Here is a 24,361-nt window from a genome sequence, read left to right on the forward strand (position 1 = left end):
AAACGATGATTTCATTGATATCAGAGTGTGAATGCATGTACATTACATTAAACAAACGCCGCAAGTTATTAAACGAATTACGTCCACGAATGAAGCCTGTTTCATCACCATGTATTACTGCTGGACAAATTGGTTCAAGGCGCAATGCAAGAGCCTTGGCTAGTATCTTAAGGTCCACATTTAGCAGTGAAACTGGCCTATACGATTCACAGAAAATGGGGTCCTTATTTTCCTTTAACAAGAGTGAGATAGATGTCTGTGTGAGAGTCAGTGGGAGAGAGCCCCTCTTAAAAGATTCATTATATACTGCTACAAGAAGTGGGCTTAGTAAAGCTGAGAACTTCGTTGTCTTTGGTCAGAGCTGCGCATGCAGTTTCCAAAGAAGTGACACGGCCATCCACGTTGGTTAATGATTCCTCGACATCTTTCAATTTTTCCCCCTGGGTTTGCAGCGATGCTTTCACAGCTGAAATGGAGGTTTTTAGCTCGGAAAGAATCTCCACTCTGAGCGCTGCGACCTCTGATCTGATGCCCCCGAGAAGCTCGCGGATGTCGTCTCCCTGTGTCGAAGCCGCCATACCCGACGCTTGCACGTTATCCTCCTCAGTTATTCCAGTGTTCTTTTTTGCATTACCTCTCGGCATATTAGGTTATAAACGCTGTCACGATGTCTTGTTAATCTTATGTAAAATATCAGATACGCTTAAAACGCGTAGAGAACTCAGATTAGTCAAAGTGATTGAAAGTAATATTCAGAGCAGAAACGTGCGACTTCTTACTCCGCCATCATCGCATTTGGATACTCCCAATCCTAAAATTATTAATGACTATAAACTATTAATCTGTATATAGTTTTATGGTTTATATAAGTGGATACTTAACTGTAATGTGTTTATCCCAAAATCCTTTGCGCTCTTTAAGATTTTGCATACAGTTGAATGGAGCAGTTAGCGGCTGTAAGTGCAGGACAGATGATGGAAAGATTTGTAAAGAATCCCGCTCCCACAAGCACTTCATGCAAATCTGACTTGGCGAGCGTTGAGGAAACCAGAAAGCATGATGAATCTTACATTGCGTTTGGTTTTACCTGCATGTTAAAACAGGTAGTAGATAGACCCCAGTGTGTTCTTTCTCAAGAGATTGTCTCCAACGAATGCATGAAACCCTCCAAGCTCAAGCGCCATCTACAGCAGAAACATCCCAATGAGGCAGAAAAATCGACTATTAAAACATCAGGAGTTGTGTTTGACCCGGCAGGCTAGTATTTTTTAGCAGCAAGCATCTGTCCCTGAGAGGTGTTTAAAAGCCTCATATTTGGCATCACTCCACATCGCGCATGCTAAGAAGCCGCACACAGTTGGCGAAGCATTGCTATTACCAGCTACCAAAGACATCGTCAAAGTTATTTGGAGAGGAAGCGGCACGAAAGGAAGATTGTTTGCCTTTGTCAGACAACACAGTAACCAGACGCAATGGAAATATTTCAAGAGTTCACACCTAGCTCATGATTTATATGTAGCTTGTTTGGCGTGCTGTCCCGGGAGAGAGCCCTGAGCTCAAGAGATCCTCAAGCCCAGAGCTCCCCCCTTTCGCAGGGTGAGGGGAGATTGAGCTCAGGTCGATCTTAAACTCCCCCGCTGCTGAGGCCAAGGCGAACTTCCTGAGAGTAAGACATTAGAAAAAAGATTTAGGCTTATTTGTCTATAATATAGAGCACATTTGGATAGTGGGAGAAAACCGGGGAACCCGGGAGAAACCCACTCGGACACAGGGAGAACATGCAAACTCCACACAGAAATACCCGATGGCCCAGCGAGGAGACAACGCCATTGGTTTTCTTGCTGTGAGACAACAGTGCTAGTCACTGAGCCACCGTGCCGCCCATTCTGGATAAAGGTGGGAGGAGGGGGGTTTCTTCCAGACGAAGATAGCTGTAGAAAGGAAATGAGGATGTATATATAGTGACTTGGGATCCTCTGATTGGAGGATCATGATTAGCTAATGTGGACCAGCTGGGTCAATCATGAGCACATGCTCTTCTCGAAATTAGTTTAAAATTAAACTTCACTTAGCAGTTTTCCATAAATACAAGACAGGGAAAAAAACTTTTCATCCACCAGTGCCTTAGTTAGAAAAGCTAGTTCAGTTAATGTGAACATTCGTCTTTGTTGTTGTTGTTGTTGTTGTTATGAAATATAAAAAGTTTGAGAATCATTTTTGGCTATAGTGAGTTGCCAACTAATAAAATAAACAGTTTTCAAAACAATACCATTTGGCATGCCTGTGAAATATGAACAATAATGTCTTTACGTTAAACAGAATTTTAGTTTACATATTTACACTTAAAATACATAAGTGCCTTTAAACTTTAGGCAAAAGGTTCCCCTGCAAGGAATCATCATATTTGAGGGTCCCTGAGATTAAAAAGCTTGAAAACCCCTGCTCTCGAGACATCAGAGACTTATTTTACATCTTGTATAAAGTGGCATAATAAGTCATAATATGTTTTTATTGATGTTTCTAAATGATTATCTCCTTATTTCATGTCTGTGTTCATATTATCTCTAATATTTTCCTTGTTTTGTATGCTTTACGATAGGGCTGGGCGATTTTTCAGATTAAATTGAATTTACGTTTTGACGACGATTTAATTTTATATGAAATCGAGAATCGCGATTTTTAAAAAAATATATACATTTAATACATTATAATGGCACCAATGTGCTTTGGTTCACTTTCTGTATGAAGCAATAAGCACACCAGAAGCGCCTCTCGGCCACGCGCTCCACAGCACCACGCAGCGCCATGGTTTAAGAATTTTAAACAGGTTCTATACACACACCGGCGCCGCCCAGCCACGATTCACAACGCAGTACATTTTTCAGCCACGTCACAGAGCGTCATCTGATTAGTTTCATACTAAAACATTGCGTAAGCACAAAGCTGTAAATGTGCGCACGCAGAAAAAAATTCAGATGTATGAAACACTGCGTACGCCGAATCTCACGCATATTCTTTTGTACATCCGAATGAACGTGAAACTGAGGGCAACATGCACGAGCGCAAAACCCCTCCCTGCCTCCTCCCCCGTATGAATATGCTAATGACTCTACTTTGGCAAAACCAAATGAAAAAGCAACGGCAAAAGCAAGAAGAGAAACTCTGAACAGAATGTGAACTGGAGGTGCTGCTTTCAGAGGTAGACCGGAGAAAAACTGTGTTATTTGCAAGTTTGTCCTCCGGAATTAATAACAAAAGAAAAAAATAGAGTGGGAGAGTTTAACTGATGCGGTTAACACAGTTAAGTCTGAACATCGCACTGAGTGAATTAAAAAAGAAAGAGTGTGATTTATAGGGGTAAAATGTGTTGTACCTTAAACAGTTTAGTGGCGCAGCTCGTAAAACGCATATCAACATGTTTTGACACGTTCGAGCATGAACTCGGTTCGAATCCAGCGTCTGATGAACTCATCCCCCCCATTATGCGGCCGAAAATTAATCTATGCGACCTCATAATATATTTTGGCGCATTAGTGCAACTGCAGATAATGATTGTAGTGCGACCTGTTTTGATTTTTTTGTAAAAACGTGCTGAATCGCTCTTCCCTGCCGCTATATTGGTTCATATTAGCTGTCAATCACTCAAGGTATTCCGCTGTCAGGTGACAGGGAAGGAGCTTTAATGACCACGGGAAATGCAAACGGCTGAAGAATGAAAACTTAAAGCACACAGATTTGCAAACCCTACCTAAAGTTGAGGGCGCAGATGAAAGCGATCATGACACGTGATGGATATTGATCTGCCAGCTGAGATCAATCGAGTACCTGCTTTTCAGAGAAGGTGCCCGAATCTCCATGCGTTGCATTCACTGCGTGTTCAGCGCAAATGTCCGCTAAAAGTCAAATCTAATACTGTACATATCATCGCCAAAGAAGCTCGCCTTTACTAAGTTTACACTGAATCTGCGGCTCATCATAACAAACAGCGGTATTGCGCCGGTGGTCACAGCAAGAATCCTGCTCTGCCTGCTCATATATTGGGTCGGCTGACTCGCCTGCTTTCCACTAACACAGAAACATGAAGATCAGCTCAGACTGAACCTTTAAATTGACACAAACTGAAACCAAAACTTTTAAAGAGTGATAGAAGTGTTTCTCTTGTCTATTCTTGTTTGAGGTGTATATTATTTTTTAATTTATTTACTGATGACTGCTTTGCAGCTTTCAGCATTGAATTGAATGATTTATTATAATCTTTTGTTTGTTCTGTAGCAGAAATATTATTTATTAAATTGACATTCATATAAAAACAGCAGCACAAAATCAATATTTCTTACTGCAATGCTTCATTTTTGTTTGATGCAAACTACAATTATTTTTCATAAAGTAACAGACTTTTTATAGCAGATATTCATGCACGTTCAAGGCAGTTCATTGTTACTATTATTGTCATTTTCATTATCATTAATATTCTATAATTATTAGACATTCATTTTGGAATTATAGCACACAAATATCAAGTCATCACAGCATTAGTTCGATAGTTGTTTCTGGTTTTTGTTAGTCCTATTGATGTTGTTTTAAAATACAATAAATCCCTTAAAAAACTATTTGCAGCGGTGCTTATTCATTTTTGGTGGGTGCTCCTAAATCTTTTTTGGTGCTCCTCAATATTTGAAGTTGGAAGCACCGGTGCTACCAAGTAAAAAAGTTAATTTCGAGCCCTGTTCACGCATGCAAGTTCATCTTCAGATAGTGTCTTTATAGCAATGTGTGTGCAGTAGATCGCTCAGATTACATTGGGAAAACAGGCGACTGCTGCAAATTGTGCTTTAATGTTTGGCTGGTCAACTGTATGGTATGGAAACCTTATATACCTGCTAGATGAACCCGTCTCATACAGCTGCCATTGCACGGCTCAAAGACACTTTGTAGAGAGCAATTTAACACAACTGCCTCTAGGAGTCGCCAATGCCAGCCATGAAGCTGGGGTGGAGCTGCGCACATTCCCACGTTCAGTTCATCGTTATTAATTCTAAACGTGAGCGATTCTGAGCGTGAAACCTGGCGAACGCAAAGTTTTTGTGCGTACGCTTCGTTGATACATGAGGCCCCTGGTGTGCGACCTGCTTGACTGCCTGTTAAAGTCATGTAGGATTTTACTTGTTGCATTAGTCTGAGTCACGTCTGTGTGGATTGTCAAGACATATTCCCTCATCAAGTCGATAAACTCAATCTCAACATGTATGAAGGACGTAAAAGCCTGCCATGTGAAAAACCTCGCCGATCTTTTGGTTTGAACACGAGCAGAGGTGAGGAACTGTAGCAGTGAAAGTGAAAGTACCCGCCCCCATGACGTCATTTAGCGGATCTAGCTGAAAACCAGACAGATCAGGCAGCATGATACAGAGAGTGGAGCAAAGCGCATCAAATGATCGGTATTTAAAAGGGGGAAAAAGAAAAATAATTAAATATATTATTTTATAGTAGACACACATCTGGTGCTTGTATTTGCTCCTGCTATACGTCCACAACTTCACACATTGGGTTAAATTAGGCTTTACAGTTTACATGTTCAGTCCTTTACTTCCACTGTATCTTTTTAAGAAAAAGGCAGCATCATTACAACCTGACATTCAATCAGAAGACAAAGTCAAAGCCGAGCTGACAGCCAATCTTTCCTTGGCTCAGCAAAACTTGCAAACAGTACCTCTGTATTCCTGCAACGGGAATATTTACACAAATATTTCTTATTCAAATCTTCAGCAACGCTATTTAACTTGTGAATTTGTTTTACATTTATTTACACCTTGACCGATTTTTGTATGACATTAAAACTACAATGTTCCTTAACCAGATGGTTTTTCAAGTTACTTTTATAGAGAATGTTACTTCAGTCATGTTGTTGTAATGTTTTGAGAAGACGAGTAACAAAAAAAAAATCGAAATCGTGAATCGGTCAAACTTTATAAAAAACCTAGATTTTATTTTTTTGCCAAATCGCCCAGCCCTACTTTAAGATGTGTGACGCTGCACTAAGCTTGCCACTATGTGATGAGGCTGAATAAATACAACATATTTTAAAAAGTATTAGGAGAATTACGCATGTCCAGAGCACACAACACACGGTTAACACACACTTTAATGGGGGAAACCATTAAATGCATGACAGTGAGTTACAAGCTGACATCATAGTATGCGAGTATATGATGATGAGTACATGTCGATGATGCAGAGATGAAAAAGGAAATCTTTACAGAAATGAAATGCAATCCTGGAGTGTTTTCTTACAATGCAGAATAGTGTTCAATAAATATACAGACAATCGTTTACTCTTAGCAGTACCTCTTAATTTGCTGATTACAGACCAAACGTACAGCCTCTGCAGTGTTTTCCACAGTCTTCGTGACGTACTGAATGTGAAAGTGTGTGTTTTGTTCATGTTTTTTAACAGAATGAAGCAACAGTGTCATATTTATAACTTAAAGACTGAGAGAAAATAAGCTACCCATCAAATCAAACCAGCACCAAACAAATGTACAGCACAACAATCCAGATCTGGATCATCTGGACAGGTTCCTAATCACAATATAAGAGAAATGACTTTCAGAAATATGTGAAAAATCCACTGAAAGCTGAAATTAGAGACCTGAAGAAAGCTGATGGCACTTCACATCACCGGTTTATCCATATAATCTGCTTGACTAGTCCTCGATCTGGGATCTGTGACTGGTGTGTCAGTATAACTGGGTATTCTTTATTGATTTATTAATTGATTTGTAATAGTATAAGCCTGATAAATGTGCTTGTTCTCTCCTGCCATTAACATGTTAATCATACAGCAGGTATTTTAAGTGCAATAAGTTAGCAGTACTAATGATTATGGGATTATTATAATCAAATCTGCTGTTGTGAGTTGATTGTGAGCTCTTTAGACAACTGTCAATATTATCTAATTTTAGAAAGATAATTATTGCATTATGACATTTTACTCATGACTGTATGTTTATATAATAAATTGTATATTTATTATTATTTTTGTGATATATATGTGGACATAAAAATAGATAAAATAATAGATTGATAGATTCATGGATGAATAGATAAACAGATAGATGGATGAAAAGCTGGATAGACAGATAGATAGACAGATAGACAGATAGATAGATAGATAGATAGATAGATAGATAGATAGATAGATAGATAGATAGATAGATAGATAGATAGATAGATACGTCATAATAAGTCATAAAATTAATATTTATTAATATGTTTTTATTAATATTTCTACATGATTATTTCCTTATTTTATGTCTGTGTTCATATTATCTCTAATATTTTCCTTGTTTTTTTATGCTTTAAGATGTGTGACGCTGCACTAAGCTTGCCACTATGTGATGAGGCTGAATAAATACAATATATTAAAAAAATTATTAGAATTACGCATGTCCAGAGCACAAAACACATAAAAATACAAATAAATCATCAACACACATAATAAAAGAGCTTTGTACCACAGTTTCAAGTGTATTCAAACACAATTTATTACAGTTCAGATGCAGACAAACACTACATGCAATAAAAGAATTACAACAACACACAACACATAGAGAGTCAGGTCTGCCGGCGTTATGAAGCCTTCTGAATACTGGATTACCGCCATCTGATTGGTTCTGTTGCTTGGCGGGCTGGAACTGCTGATCCACCAGTGAGGAGCCGGACCCGGAGCAGCAGACGTTGTGCAACCAGACGGACCTGGATCAGCATGAATTGTGCAACCAGACGGACCCGGATAAGCAGTCATGCCGCAATCAGACGGACCTGGATCAGCAGCCATGCTGCAATCAGACGGACCCGGATAAGCAGACATGCCGCAATCAGACGGACCCGGATCAGCAGCCATGCTGCAATCAGACGGACCCGGATCAGCAGCCATGCTGCAATCAGACGGACCCGGAGCAGCAGACATGCCGCAATCAGACGGACCCGGAGCAGCTGACATGCCGCAATCAGACGGACCCGGAGCAGCAGACATGCCGCAATCAGACGGACCCGGAGCAGCAGACATGCCGCAATCAGACGGACCCGGAGCAGCTGACATGCCGCAATCAGACGGACCCGGAGCAGCAGACATGCCGCAATCAGACGGACCCGGAGCAGCTGACATGCCGCAATCAGACGGACCCGGAGCAGCAGACACTGCGCAGCCCCCAAACAGACCCGTATCCACAGACAGCCTGCAGCCTCCAGAGGCATCCGGGTTACCAGATACACTGAAGTCCCGAGACGCACCCGGATAAGAGGACACACTGAAGAACCCAGACGAACCGGGATCAACAGACACCCTGCAGCCTCGAGATGGACGAGCATTAAGAGACACACTGAACACCCCAGATGGACATAGGACGAGGGACAAGCGGAGGACTCCAGGTGGACCCGGACTAAAAGAATCCGAGTAGAATCCATTAGGTCCCGGGTCAACAGACACACTGGAGATCCCAGGTTGGTCCACGTCAATGGAGACAACACAGACCCCACACGGATCCGGGGACCCTGGGGTGCCCTTGATGATTCTCAAGATGACTTTGCTGCAATCTTTCTTGAGGTAGATCTTTCTAGTCCGTTCTCTCGATTCTGAGGCTGAAGAGAGAGAAAACATTACAAGGTGTTATTCCCCGATAACAACCAATTCAACTAATAGCACATGCCTATAGCCATGTAATAAGCAGGATAATAAACAATTCTACAATATTTTAATCTGTGTTTCACTTCAATTACTATAATCAGCTAAAACCACAACTCATGTCTTTCCTAATCCTTCTGTTTCGCTGCTTACCGACAGCACGAGCGCTACCAGATGGGTCAGTGTGGTCCACTATAGATGTTGCTGCTGCATCCATACAGCAAAGCTTATGGATAGCTCTTCCCATTTTCCGGAAGAATGAAAGAACGCCTGTCTTCCTCCGTCCTCGTCTTTGCATCTCTAAAGAAAATGAGAAAACATTTAGAAAGTACAGATAACGGGTCAGTAGCACAACAACCAGCGGCTGGACATCACCACCCACTTTGAATGTTATCACTTCATTTAATGAGCGTTATTATAGGGGCCTTCTGCGCTGACTGGTAGGCTCAGAAGGATTATATCATCCATCCACATGGTTAATCAGCTATACTTATATTGAAGACTCCAGATCCAGATCTGTTTTTACATTACTGTGACGGTTGGGTTTACAGTTGGAGTAGGGTTAGACATTACCTGCTTTCTGGAACCGTTCTTCACCGGACTCGAACCGCGTCATCGTGGTCCCTGCATCACAAGTCTGCCGACGTAAAGTAGTAAAGCCGTCCACACGGAGGTAAGCGGTCAGCTTGTAGGCGCGTAAAGGAACGGCGTCATACCATAGCGTTATTTTCAGAGACAAAATGCAGCCACACGTACTTCTGGATACATCATTTATCAGTAATGTATATAGAGCTACGTCTTCAGAATGAGCCTATGCTAATCTTAGTATCATCTTTGCTTTATTGTATTCATTTAGTATTTTATTTTACTTGTCATTTTTTACATTTTATATATATATATATATATATGTTTTTTTTTATTTTTTTTTTACTGAACATATCAAAAACCGAACTGAATCCATGACCTAAAACTAAACCAAATCATTTAAGTCAGTATTGTAGCACCCCTAGTGGCCAATAAGACCAGCTTTACAGTACAATAATAATAGTACTATTAATAAACATCTTCAGCATAATTTACATTTAGTCATTTAGCCGACGCTTTTATCCAAAGCGACTTACAAATCAGGAAATAATACAAATAATAAACTGTAGTAATTATTACTGTAGTATATTTTACAAGTTGCTACAGTAAACTAGTAGACTATTATATTACAGCATTTACTCTAGTATTTAGTTTGTAGTATTTACACTCATATACTATACTTATAACAATATACAATGCAACACTTTCTCATACGCATTTGTACACAGCACCTTATAACCTGTATATTTATAACAAATCTGTACATACAACTCAACATTCAGATCTTTTGGACTAACTGCATCTCTGTTTAATGTTTATCATCTATTTTTCATATTGATTTTGTGTTGTCAATTTACGTACACTGTAAGCTTCTGCAGCCAAAACAAATTCCTGTGTGTGTGAAGCACACTTGGCAATAAAACTGATTGTGATTCGATACTAAAGAACGGCAGTGAACTGATAAATGTGAATAACTCATGATATTTTAAAAGAGCCGTGTTTCAGTGTGAATTATGACAGAGTTAAATTGTTTACAGTCTTTTATCTTTTTAACACACACTGATTCTGACTGCATTCACACTGAAATATCAAATACACCAAAACATTCCATTTATTAAAGGTTATGAAGGCTAAAACACCCTCAACAGCCGTATCTCCTTACTGTAGCCACACCAAAAATGTAAAAGTTATCACACATACAGTATAACAAGAACAATTACTGTGATAATATATACTGTAGAGCTGTTCAATATACAACTTATATTTCATAATATGAAGTTTTTTATTTTATTATTGTTTATTTTAGCCTTCTACATTCTCAAACATATAATAATGAGTAAAATATGATCACATAATTAATTAAAACTGTGTATTTGTATGATTGTGCTTTACATGTAGTGAAAATATGAATTAGGATGATATTATAACATTTTATATACATAAACATCATTAATGTTGACATTTGAGATTTCTGTCGTAATTTGTCTTGTAGTTCAAACAGTTTATCATCGATTTTACCACAGTAAGTGTAAAGCAGAATAGATTTACCACATCACTGTGATTTACTGTAGTAAATATCAAAAACACTGCAGTATTTACCTCAGGAAATCTACTACATGTCCTATAGTAAATGTACTATATATATATAAAATAATACAGTATATTTCCACCGGTGTGCTGCTGTGCTCTTACCTGCTGTCTGGTTCTCCACGACGGCCGCAGATGAAGCTCTCTGTTCGGACGCTCCTCCAGCGCGACCGCGGCTCCTGAACTCTGGTGAATCTCGTGTAATCATTCTCTCCAGAATATTATAATCCATATCGTGCTGTAAACGCTGTATTTTTGACTGAAAACGCATGACTGTTCGCTGACTGTCAAACACCATCTACACCACTGAACACCAAATCAAACTGACGCGCGTTCAAGAGTGTGTTCTAATTAGCGTTCGAAACTGTGACGTCATGCGGGGGAGGGACTGACGTGCTTATCCAACAAAGTAATAGAGATACGTTTTAAGATCTTGCATAATGTTTATCCTACAAATTCCCAAATTGCTAATTATTTTGATATATCTAATTTGTGTACTTTCTGCAATATACTTGAAGAGACTTTATTTCACTTATTCTATAGTTGCACTCACATTAAACATATTTGGAATGACATTATTTTTTATTTATCGTCCTTATTTAAACATGATTTAAATTTGTCTATAAAAGATATATTTCTGTATTTCTCGGATTATGATCATGATCTCGATCTTATTGTAATTTTTTTGTGTTACACTGTAAAAATTTTTATGCACAAAAATAAGTTTCTATAAACAATACCTATTTTAATACTTGTTAAAATGTCGTACAATATTGAATCTCTTAAGCTAATTAATAATAATAAGAATAATAAGTTTCTTAAAGCTTATGACAATCTTTTTTCTTTATGATTGAGGCTGTGTATTTTTTTTTCTCTCTCTTCTTTCTTATTTTTTATTATTATATTTTTTCTTTAGTTCAATGATGTTATTATTCTTATATTTAATAAAAAAATGTGCTGTTAGAACTACAAACACAGGTAGAAAGTGTTAAACTACAAATATGGCGGACGCGCGAAACCGACGGTTAGGTGGAGAGGGTTTGGCAGACATACTGTATCTGAATGCTTCTTATCCCTTGTGCACTGTTCAATCTAACCAGCCTTTTGTTATGGACGAAAACATCCACTGAATATATCTGCTGTAAAAATGCATCAGATTAATATTTTTTCAATTTTTTTGCATAAATCTGTTGATCAACCTCAGTTCTGATCAAAACGACTAAATTGTTTAGAAAATTACAGGATTTTACCCAATGACTGTAAAAAATATGGACGACGCGACAGCCCTTTTTCCCATTGAACGCCTTGAGGGCAAAACGCCTGCTTGATGGGCACAAACTGTCGCAAAAGACTGCTGAAATTGGAGCCAGACATGCGCAAAAGGACTGTCTGATGGAGCCAGAGGAGGAGCCGCGAAAATGAGCGGAGTCGAGCTTCCAATCAAACGCTTTATGTAAAATCAACTACGCCCCCCGAACTTCTCAGCATGCGTTTGCTGTCATATCAACACAAATGGATGTAATAACGTTAACAAATATGAGGGTTTTATATATTTAATCGCGCCAGCTCCAGGCCGCAACACATAACTTACTCGCGGCGTCGCGGGCTGATTCCGGCTCGCATGCGGCAGCGCCGACTCGCTCGGCCGCCGCATCTGGCTCGATTGACTCGGGCTGAAATCGGGCAGTGAGTCCAGGCATCCGCAGTAGGTCCAGCAGAGGTAACATTAGTCAGTCTGAGCTCTAAGGGGTAAGTCTCCGGCAGGCGAGAATCTAGCCGGAACTGTGTTTTGCTATCTGGGTGGTTAGGCGTGTATCAGCAAACTAATAAAGCCCGAAAAAAGCCCTGAACTTAGCGAATAAACAGTGTTCCACCAGGATCATGTATGTCAGAAACTATAGTTTACTGCTGAACTCATTTTGTCATGGTAAAATAACACAGAAATCGAATAATAACATTTCAGTCTACTTCAGTCTTCTGCCGAAGCTCAGACGCGCTGCTTTGAGAAACTGTCAATCACAGCTGTCAATCACGATGACACGCCCAGCATTAAATTACTGCTAAAAACAAACTGTTTACAAAAATGAAGATCTGCACCTATTTCAGCACAATAACCAGTGCCTTAATCCACCAGAACTATCTTTCGGGACATTTTATTGCAAGTGTAATATTTTTTTTTATTTGGGCTCAAGTCTCCTTCATTAACACGGAGGAGGCGGGCTTTATGACTTGTACTGCAGCCAGCCCCCAGGGGGCGATCTAACGGCCGAGACCTTCACTCAAACACAGGCTTGCGGCACACTTGATTTTACCTCATAAAATTTATACATGATGTCACTGATTTGGTGAAAAACGCACACAAAATGACGTATTTTCAGTATAGAGAGTAATTGTGGGCTGGATTTATTTTCTTTTATCACAGTCTTGGACATGTGAACGATAATAACAACATTGGCTTTGATGCATTATTTTTTTAGGATAGTGGATGCTGCACACTGGTGGTGGTGTGGAGAATGTTTTTGAAGAATAAACTGATGGACATTCCAGGCCATGATCCTTACAGCAAGAATGTTTGGTTTCATTCACTGTGTTCAATTGGGAAGGGCTCATCCCTATGCCCTAATCCCTTGTGGGCCGCAAGAGAGTGCTGGGGGGTCCGCGAAAAACTTGGCAGAAACAAAAAATTATTTACGAGATTTTTTTTTTTCCAATCCTAAAATTATTAATGACTATAAATTATTAATCTATATATAGTTTTATGGTTTATATCAGTGGATACTTAACTGTAATGTGTTTATCCCAAAATCCTTTGCGCTCTTTAAGATTTTGCATACAGTTGAATGGAGCAGTTAGCGGCTGTAAGTGCAGGACAGATGATGGAAAGATTTGCAAATCATGCAAATCTGACTTGGCGAGCGTCAAGGAAACCAGAAAGCATGATGAATCTTACATTGCGTTTGGTTTTACCTGCATGTTAAAGCAGGGAGTAGATAGACCCCAGTGTGTTCTTTCTCAAGAGATTGTCTCCAACGAATGCATGAAACCATCCAAGCTCAAGCGCCATCTACAGCAGAAACTTCCCAATGAGGCAGAAAAATCGACTATTAAAACATCAGGAGTTGTGTTTGACCCGGCAGGCTAGTATTTTTTTAGCAGCAAGCATCAGTCCCTGAGAGGTGTTTAAAAGCCTCATATTTGGCGTCACTCCACATCGCGCATGCTAAGAAGCCACACACAGTTGGCGAAGCATTGCTATTACCAGCTACCAAAGACATCGTCAAAGTTATGTGGAGAGGAAGCGGCACGAAAGGTAGATTGTTTGCCTTTGTCAGACAACACAGTAACCAGACGCAATGGAAATATTTCAAGAGTTCACACCTAGCTCATGATTTATATGTAGCTTGTTTGGCGTGCTGTCCCGGGAGAGAGCCCTGAGCTCAAGAGATCCTCAAGCCCAGAGCTCCCCCCTTTCGCAGGGTGAGGGGAGATTGAGCTCAGGTCGATCTTAAACTCCCCCGCTGCTGAGGCCAAGGCGAACTTCCTGAGAGTAAGACATTAGAAAAAAGATTTAGGCTTATTTGTCTATAATATAGAGCACATTTGGATGGTGGGAGGAAACCGGGGAACCCGGGAAAAACCCACTCGGACACAGAGAGAACATGCAAACTCCACACAGAAATTCCCGATGGCCTAGCGAGGAGACAATACGGTTTTCTTGCTGTGAGGCAACAGTCTAGTCACTGAGCCACCGTGCCGCCCATTCTGGATAAAGGTGGGAGGAGGGGGGTTTCTTCCAGACGAAGATAGCTGTAGAAAGGAAATGAGGATATATATATAGTGACTTGGGATCCTCTGATTGGAGGATCATGATTAGCTAATGTGGACCAGCTGGGTCAATCATGAGCACATGCTCTTCTCGAAATTAGTTTAAAATTAAACTTCACTTAGCAGTTTTCCCTAAATACAAGACAGGGAAAAAAACTTTTTATCCACCAGTGCCTTAGTTAGAAAAGCTATCTTGTTCAGTTAATGTGAACATTCGTCTTTGTTGTTGTTGTTATGAAATATAAAAAGTTTGAGAATCATTTTTGGCTATAGTGAGTTGCCAACTAATAAAATAAACAGTTTTCAAAACAATACCATTTGACATGCCTGTGAAATATGAACAATAATGTCTTTACGTTAAACAGAATTTTAGTTTACATCTTTATACTTGAAATACATATATGATGGTGTTAATTGTGATCATAATGATTGTGATGAAGGTGATGAGAATAGTTATGGTAGTGATCTTGGCGATGAGGATGGTCATGGTAGTGATGATGGTAGATGAGTAGGATGGGGATGGTTGTGTGATGATGACGGTGGTGATGGTGGTAATTTTGATGTTAATGGGGATGATAGTGAGGATGATGATGATTATGATAAAGAAGATAGTGATGATTATTGTCATGATGGTCATGATAGTGATGGTGATAATAACAACCCGGGCTCATTGTGGAAACGTAGTCCCGGGGACTTTTCTGGAGACTGCAGGTTTTGTTTTTGCGAGTCCGTGAGAGGCTGCTGTTGTGCGCTTTTTCGCGTCTCAGACGCCTCTCGCGAGTGCGGTTCGCGCCCGCGCTGTTCTTGCGTGAACCCACCAGAGGCCGCTGTCCGACTGACCGGATGATTGACTTCGCGACCGGCCAATCGGTCGACCCGCCCTCCTCCTTCCCCGAACCCAACCAATTTTACCGATCGAACCGCCCGCCCGCTCGCTTCCCTAAACCCGAGCAACAGTTCACAAAGCCGTCCAAAAAAAAATAACAGCCCTGATTTTTTTTTTTTTTTTCTACCGCGTTTTGGCATTTCACCGCGTTCTCACCCTGTTATGAAACTCGTTCACTTAATTTTTGGGATTCTGTTTTTGTCTTACCTGATTGCTGGAACTGCTCTTCCCCGGACTCGAAACCGGTCGCCGTGGTCAACTCCTCTCTGCATCTCGAGCCTGCCGACGTACACGCTGAGCTGAGTGGACAAACAAGTTGCAGCGGGGGAGCCCTCCACAAGGAGGTAAGCGGTTGGTCGGCCGGCCGGCCGGCAAGCGCGAAAGGGAACAGCGTCACACCGCCCCGCAGCATTCGCTTGAAAAAAATAAACGCGGCCGTACGTACCTCCCAGGACGTATTCCGCTGTCTCCAGAAACGTTTGTGGGACTACGTTTTCAGAATGAGCTTGGGTTGGATAATAATGAGGATGATGGTGATGTCACGTGTGTGTGTGTGTGTGTGTGTGTGTGTGTGTGTGTTGTTCAGATGTGGACGAGTGCACTCAGGATAACAGACTCTGTGAACACACCTGCACAAACCAGCCGGGGTCCTACAGCTGTCAGTGCAGCGCCGGATACACCATCACTGCAGATCTGCACAACTGCACAGGTAAAGGAGCGAGAACAATCAGCAACATCAGCCTGCAAACACCTGTAAGATGAAAAATCATCGTTTAGCTTATTGTTTTCCAGCTGTTATAATAGTGCACAGGTCATTTGAGGAGGGTTAAGCCTACTTAATCCGTCAGTCAACTTGAGTCCCCCGAAGGGTACTGGGGTCTAGAACCACCACTGGTGCACACACATTTACTGAAGTGTGTTGTATGTGTTGCAGATGTGGACGAGTGTGTGAGCAGTAACGACAGATGCGAGCAGACCTGCACTAACACAGCGGGTTCATTTCTGTGCTCGTGTCGACGCGGGTTCCAGCTGCACATCGACGGACACAGCTGTGTGGGTCAGTCTGCTTTCAGCTCACATTAAGACCAAGAGTCTGTTTTCAGTCAGAAGCCTCATTGACAGCTCTCTGAGTGTGTTTCATAGACATAGACGAGTGCAAACTGCAGAACGGAGGCTGTTCTCACGAGTGCACAAACACAGAAGGCGGACACCAGTGTCACTGCCCCTTCCCTCTGCTGCTGGACCTGCGCAACACCACCTGCGTCAGTATGTAATATATATGTGTGTGTGTGTGTGTGTTTTAAACTGCGCTTTCATTCGTTTGCAACAGCTTAAATTTGCATACATGCACGTTCTATCTGTGTCATCCGTGCATTTCCCATCTGCTGCTTTCATGCACTTTCTCTCTGCTGCATGCATGTTTGGGTCCATCTGTCACTTGCAAGGATTTGCAATCAGTCGCTTGTATACATTTGTCTTTCTTTTGCTGCTCTTAATGCATTTTTTGTCTGTCTCTTTCGTGCATTTACCCATGCATTATGTATTCCTTTTATTTATGATAATATCAAATGCATGCGTGCAATGACTAGAAATTGCGTTTATGTATTTTTTATGTTGCATCTATGAGTTTCCTATCTATTAGATCATTTCTTTATGCATTGCATGCATGCACTTCCCACTTTCTCTCTGTTGCATGCATGTTTTTTTCCCATCTGTCACTTTCGTTGATTTGCTCTCAGTTCCTCATATACGTTTTTTTTTGCATGCATCTTTTCCTTTCATGCATGTTCTGTCTATTACTTCTATGCAGTCTTGCATGCATCTGTTTCATCCATGGGTTTTTCCATCTGTTCCTTTCATATATGTTTCATGCATGCATTTCCTATCAGTTCCTTTCATGCTCTGTTGCATGAATGCATTTTTATCCATTCATATTATGCATTTTCTGTCCACTGATTTATGCCGATACTATGCATGCAACTTCATTCAACTTCCCATCTTCCATCTGTCACATGCTTTTTCCTATGCACTGCATGTATGCATTTCCCATCTGCCGCTTGCATGCATTTCCAAACTGTTCTATGCATGCATTTTACATTCTTTGATATCCTGCATGCTCCTTTAATTTAATGTTTGCATTTCCTGCATCATGTTGTAAGCCTTTGCATTTTCCAGCAGTCAGCAGTGTTTTCCATCTGTTGCTGTCATTCAGTTCTGACCATTTCGTGCATGCGTACCGTTTCTGTTCATTGCATTCATGCATTTTCTGATCCATTTAACTCATGCATGCATGTTTGTGTGTGTGCGTGTGTATCTCTCTTGGCAGACGTGACCTCGTGTGCCCTGAGGAATGGTGGATGTGATCATATATGCTCTCTGGGTGCAGAGAGTCGCATTCACTGCAGCTGCAGAGCAGGATGGGAGCTGAGCGCCGACCAAAGAACATGCATCGGTAAAGCACACAAAAGCCATTTGATTGTAGTTTATGATATAAATTAAAACACACACACACAGACTGAGTGATGTCAGGCAAAAAGCCCAATAATATCCAGCTGCAGACCCACAGAACCACACACGTTTTAGGCACACACAATCTAGGACACACAATCTAGGCAAACCATATATGGTTACGACGGATGTTAATGTTACTAACGTCTTTTTGAACATCGTCATTGTATAATCAGTTAATTGTTTATCTTGAAGACAATAAGTTGCTTAGTGATAGCCAGCATGGCTTTAGACCATTGCGCTCAACCATGTCAACATTGCTTTTATTTACTGAACATATACGTATGGCACTAAATAAAGGACATGTCACTGGAGCTGTATACATAGACTTTAGAAAGGCCTTTGATACAGTTAATCATAATATTCTTTTAAACAAATTGATCTCATTTAATCTCTCTTCTTTTGCAATAGATGTGTTTTCATCATATTTATCCAGTAGATCTCAGGTTGTTAACATTGGTACAACAATTTCCCAGGCATTAGGTTGTTCTATGGGGGTTCCTCAGGGAAGTATTTTGGGACCTTTACTTTTCCTGATGTATATCAATGACCTCCCTCAGGTCATTAAACATTCAGATTCTTTATTGTATGCAGATGACACTGTACTTTTTGTGTCTGGATCGAGTACAGACACAATTAACAATAAATTAAATACAGATCTTCAGCATTTACATGAGTGGCTGCAAGACAATCATTTGACTATTAATGTTAAGAAAACAGAGTGTATGTACTTTTATTCACCTAGGAAAAAAATATCCATATCCTATCCCCTCACTTTCTCAAATCAAAAACTTTCCATTGTATCCACATATCAATATTTGGGAATCAGTCTGGACTCTCACCTCACTTATTGTAACCATGTTCAAAATGTTTATAAAAAGCTGAAACAAAAGCTGTTTGTTTATGGCATAATTAGGACTAATTTGTCTTTTTCTGTTTCAGAAACTTATCTGCATGCCATAATCTTGTCTACCTTGTCTTCCTGTCTGCCTATTTGGTCTCTCACAACAAACGATATCTTGGAGCCAATAGCTAGACTGTACAACAGGGCCTATAAGATACACAACAGACTTTCTGGATGGACACATCACTGTTTTGCTCTATCACTTTCTAAAGCTTTAACATTTCAAAACTACATTATAAACACAGGTATCAAACTGTACTATCAAATTTTAAATAGCTCTACCTCAGCAGCCCTTTGTGCATTGGTACCAAAACTCAACACCAGGACTGATCGTTCCACCAGATCTGTAACAAATGGATGTTTGCCAGTACTGGCTTTTAAAAACTGATATGGACGGAGATCTTTCTTTTATGTATTCACAAGAGTCTGGAATGAGATCCCACAACATCTCAAAACAGTACCAACACTGAGACTTTTTAAGAAATCCCATGCTCGTCATCTGATGGTCAACTCTCGCTGTAGCCACTGAGATAGTAGCCTGCTTTTTTTCTCTATTTTATATGTTTGGTGATTGTTTGTACTGTGTTGATGGATGAGATGTTTGTCTGTTTTTATGTTCTGCAGAGCAGGAACCTGCTGAAAAACAGCATTCATGCTGAGTCAGGCCCGATTATCTTTTAATCTTTTCCTGTTTAAAAATTAAAAATAAATAAATAAATAATCGATATATTTTGATATATGTGGTTAATTAATATTGTACACAAAAAAACAATAGTGTTTACTTTATTTCACAAATATTGCAATCGAGACGGCCGAATAGGGAGCATTGTTTCCGATCGCCATTCAATATAATAGACTAAACAGTTTTTAATCAGTCATTAAAGCTGATCAGTCATTATTATCTGACAATAATATAGCAGATACTCGTTTGCTGGCCTTGCTGAATGATCTAACTTGGACAGGTTTAGTTTATAAAATGCATTAATTTTTGATGAAGGAAATAATAGCGTTAATATAGGCAATAATACATTATATGTAATAAAAATCTTTTTACATGTAACAAATGTATAACACTATATTAATATTTTACTCAAGCGATTTAATAGTGTTTATTTATTCAATTCAATTCAGCTTAATTTGTATAGCGCTTTTACAATGTAGATTGTGTCAAAGCAGCTTCACATAAATGGTCATAGTAACTGGAACAGTGTAGTTCAGTTTTTAGTGTTTAAGTTCAGTTCAGTTCAGTTTAGCTCAGTTCAGTGTGATTTAATTATTACTGAGAGTTCAAACACTGAAGAGCAAATTCATCGATGCGTAGCTCTACCAATCCTGAACCATGCGAGCCAGTGGTGACAGCGGAGAGGGAAAAAAAAAAACTTCACCTGATGGGAGTGAAAAAAAAAGACCTAATTTATTTGCTTAACTTTCTAATAATCTTTTAATTAATGATTTCCCACATTTAATACTGTAGTAATTTATAGTAAGCAATAAATTGTTTTTAAACCAAAATTTAGCCATAGGAACAAATTAACTATTAATAATAAAAAAATAATAAGTATATATATATATATATATATATATATATATATATATATATATATATATAACCGCTGTGACAGTTTGGTAAAAGATAGTAGTTTATATATAAACTTATTATAATCAGATAATCAGTTAAGATAATCAGTTTATAACTATATATATATATATATATATATATATATATATATATATATATATATATATATTGTTTAAGTGATTAACTATAGTAGGCTAATTTATTTTAAAGTGACATATTATTGTTTGCTTTTTATATTTTACAACAAAGTGATTTAAACCAAGTATGATAATATTAAGATCGATTGAATTAATTTATTACACTTAATCCAACAATTAGACAGTCTATGATTTCTTTGTGTCTGTGGACACATGAATAAAGTCATAATTGAGTTATCATATATTCTGGAATTGTCCGGCAATCCAATCTTATTGGTTAATGGTGGTCACTGAAATTGAATCAATACTGGGTTTTGAGATTGATCATAGCTTTGGTACTATATATTTAGGAAATATACAAACCGATTTTAATGCACAAGACAAATACCTTCTCAAAATACTATTAGTTGCTAGTAAAAAAAGCAATAACCAAGAAATGGTTGGAAGAGATTCCACCAACAAAGGATGAGTGGATAACAATTGTAGATAATATGTTTGAAATGGAGAAACTCACCTTTTCTTTAAGACTAAACATGGATAAATGCTATAAAAATTGGTCAAAATGGTTTATATATAAGAATATAGAAAATATACAATTTGCTAGGAAATGCTTTGCAATGAGTGCGAACCCCCCTCCTCCCCTTATTTATATTTATTTATATTTTTTATTATTTTTTTTTTTTTCAATATATGTACATATATATGTATATTATATATGTGAAATATTTTGTTTGGACCGCACATTACAGATTGTAAAAGACTGAATCATATGGACTTGAAGGAAACTATGTTGGTGTTTATGCTTATAACACAGTACCTTTTACTGACGGGTTAGGGTGGGGGCTGATGGGAGAGTAACCTGTACTATAAAAACGACTGTATAACAAGAATGTAATAATTGTATGTGATGCCTCTGGTGATCTGTTTGTTCCGTTATGTTAAAACGAATAAAAAACAAAAGTTTAAAAAAAAAAAATCATAATTGTCTTTAACCAATTATTTTTATTTACATAATTTGAGTTCAGAAACTGCAGAGATGTTAAAATGATCGTAACGATATAATAATAATAATGACTGAAATGGGAAACCATACTTGTGAAATTCAATAGGTGGCGACCATATATGGTTTGCCTAATTCGTGTGTCCTAGATTGTGTGTGCCTAAAACGTGTGTGCTGCGGGCCTGCAGCTGGATGTTTCTGAGGTGGAGCAAATTGCACTTATGACACATTTATAAAAGCTTTTATTGCAGTGCATGGGTGTGTGTTTTGTGCACATGTGTATGCATTTTTACATAAATATAATCATAATTAGAATCATCATCTTTTTTAAAACAGAAAACCTGCAGCACAGAGCATTGTTTCACTCACACACACACAATTGCATGTTATAGTGGTAGGTTTTTTGACCTCTTTGTTTCTGTCTCTCTCTCTCTCTCTCTGCAGATGTGGACGAGTGTGTGAGTGTTAATGGTGGCTGTGAGCAGGTGTGTGTGAATCATGCTGGAGGTTTTAATTGCAGCTGTCGCGCTGGCTTTGAGTTGCGCAAAGACCACCCGACAAAATGCCAACGTGAGTCACATCAGTTTACACACACATACATGCATACATACACACACGCACTAACTCATACACACATAAACATACATATACACAAACTCTCACACTCACAAACACACACACATACACACATTCTCACTCTTACACACACACACACACACACACACACACACACAAATACACAAATGTACACATCTGAGCATACCTCATTTTCCAGCGCTGTGTGACCCCGCCTGTCAGAACTCGGGCGTGTGTGTGGCTCCGAACACCTGCGACTGTCCGGCTGGATACCCTGGAGCGGGATGCTCAGGTGATCAGAACACTGTAAAACTGACTCAACATGATGTTTCTGCTTCATTTCTGAACAGATTTCTGTGTAAATATGAAACATGTTCAATAATTAGCATCGAAACAGAAGCTTTAACCTGTGTGTGTGTGTGTGTGTGTATGTGTTTTTTGTGACATATCAGAACACAAATCTGTATAATGACGTAGGTTTGACACAGGTATTACAAAAAGGAGGTGAAATATGAGGACATTGGTGACGTCCTCGTTTCTCAAAATGCTTATGAATCCTGCAGAATTAGTTTAATCAGAGAGTAAAGCTGCACACTGACTCCTGTGATGGTTGGGTTTAGGGGTGGGGTGGGGTGAGGGCAATACTATATACGGTTTGGACTGATAAAATGATGGCTGATAAAAAACCTATGTAATGTCCCCACTTTTCACAAAAACAAACATGTGTGTGTGTGTGTGTGTGTGTGTTTTATATAAAGGAAAGCAAAGAAATCGAGTTAGCCATTATTTTTTATTTTTAGTAATTTTACGTTTTAATTTGTGCTATTTATTATTATTAGTAGTAGTAGTAGTAGTAGTAGTATAATTTTTTTATTATTATTAATATATTTATTATTATTATTAATATTATTATTATTGTTATGATTATTATTATTATTATTATTATTATTATTAATATTATTATTTTATTAATTTTTATTATTATTACTATAATTATTATTTTTAATTTTTATTAATATATTTATTATTACTACTATATTTTTTATTATTTTATCAATTTTTATTATTATTAATATATTTATTATTATTATTACTATATTTATTATTATCATTATTATTATTATTATTATTATTATTTATTGTTAATATATTTATCATTATTGTTGTTATTATTATTAATATTAATTATCATTATTAGTAATTTTGTTATTATATATATATATATATGTATATATATATATTTATTATTATTATTATTTATTTTGATTATTATTATTATATTTATTATTATCATATTATATTTATTTGTTTATTTTTATAATAATCATAATTATTATTATTTATTTATTTTATTTTTATTTATATATTATATTATATTTATTTATTTATTATTAATATTATTATATTTGTTATTATTATTATATTTATTATTATTATATTTATTTATTTGTTTATTTGTTTATTTATTATTAATATTGTTATATTTATTATTATTATTATTATTATTATATTTATTTATTATTATTAATATTATTATATTTATTATTATATTTATTATTATTATTATTATTAAGGAGGCCATGGTCTTTAGCTTCCTTGTTAGAGCAAACAACTCCAATACAAAAAATAATCGCTGGTTCACTCCCTGCTCAGACCGGATTGGGTGCATTAGGACCGGTGGGTAACACATACGGGCTCGTCCGGGATGGGAGTGAGGTGGGCCATGGTCTTTAGCCTCCTTGTTAGAACAACTGACTCCCATGCACAAAATCGCTGGTTCAATCCCAGCTCAGACCGGGTTAGGTGCAGTAGGACCGGTGGGTAACATAAATATGCATATATGCATGTAAATTTGACTGTATTGTTATTTGTGTGTGTGTGTGTGTGTGTGTGTGTGTGTGTGTGTGTGTGTGTGTGTGTGTGTTTAGCCATGTGTTCTCCACCCTGCGCTCACGGAGGATCCTGCATGAGGTGGAACGTCTGTCTGTGTTCTCCAGGGTGGACAGGTGAAGGGTGTCACACAGGTAGCAACTCACCACACATCCACATGCACACACTCACTCTCCTGTACAATACACACACGTACACACA

General features: G+C 38.4%; 3 protein-coding genes across 11 annotated transcripts in view; 2 read left to right on the plus strand and 1 right to left on the minus strand.

Annotated features, from left to right (window-relative positions):
• The window catches only part of pycr3 (pyrroline-5-carboxylate reductase 3), a 547,472-nt gene that overhangs the window by 166,307 nt on the left and 356,804 nt on the right, over positions 1–24,361 (plus strand). The window lies entirely within an intron of this gene.
• Positions 1–24,361, plus strand: part of si:ch211-221n20.8 — a 142,370-nt gene that overhangs the window by 110,820 nt on the left and 7,189 nt on the right. For 3 of the 4 annotated variants that reach the window (XR_012395322.1, XR_012395323.1, NM_001424158.1), the window contains exons 9-15: positions 16,153–16,275; positions 16,501–16,623; positions 16,710–16,832; positions 17,893–18,018; positions 22,139–22,264; positions 22,470–22,562; positions 24,199–24,294. Coding sequence is in view for 1 of the 4 variants with exons in the window: in NM_001424158.1 (NP_001411087.1) it covers positions 16,153–16,275; positions 16,501–16,623; positions 16,710–16,832; positions 17,893–18,018; positions 22,139–22,264; positions 22,470–22,562; positions 24,199–24,294 (810 nt within the window). In the remaining 3 variants the exon portion in view is untranslated. The remainder of the gene's footprint in view (positions 1–16,152; positions 16,276–16,500; positions 16,624–16,709; positions 16,833–17,892; positions 18,019–22,138; positions 22,265–22,469; positions 22,563–24,198; positions 24,295–24,361) is intronic. The other variant, XR_012395324.1, reaches the window with a different exon arrangement.
• Positions 6,720–11,180, minus strand: LOC137488719 (uncharacterized). Of its 6 annotated transcripts, none has more exons than XM_073933808.1 (5): positions 10,961–11,180; positions 8,837–8,983; positions 8,038–8,640; positions 7,822–7,937; positions 6,720–7,755 (listed from the first exon to the last, which is right to left on the minus strand). In XM_073933808.1, exons 1-5 carry the CDS (start codon positions 11,151–11,153, stop codon positions 7,654–7,656), a joined length of 1,161 nt encoding a protein of 386 aa, XP_073789909.1. In that variant the 5' UTR covers positions 11,154–11,180; the 3' UTR covers positions 6,720–7,653. The 6 variants fall into 6 exon arrangements, with proteins under 6 accessions (XP_073789909.1, XP_073789910.1, XP_073789907.1 ...); XM_073933809.1 differs by lacking the exon at positions 10,961–11,180 and adding an exon at positions 9,257–9,383; XM_073933805.1 differs by having other exon boundaries at positions 7,497–7,821; positions 7,921–8,640.

Source organism: Danio rerio, chromosome 20 (assembly GCF_049306965.1).
Source record: "Danio rerio strain Tuebingen ecotype United States chromosome 20, GRCz12tu, whole genome shotgun sequence".
Taxonomy (NCBI): domain Eukaryota; kingdom Metazoa; phylum Chordata; class Actinopteri; order Cypriniformes; family Danionidae; genus Danio; species Danio rerio.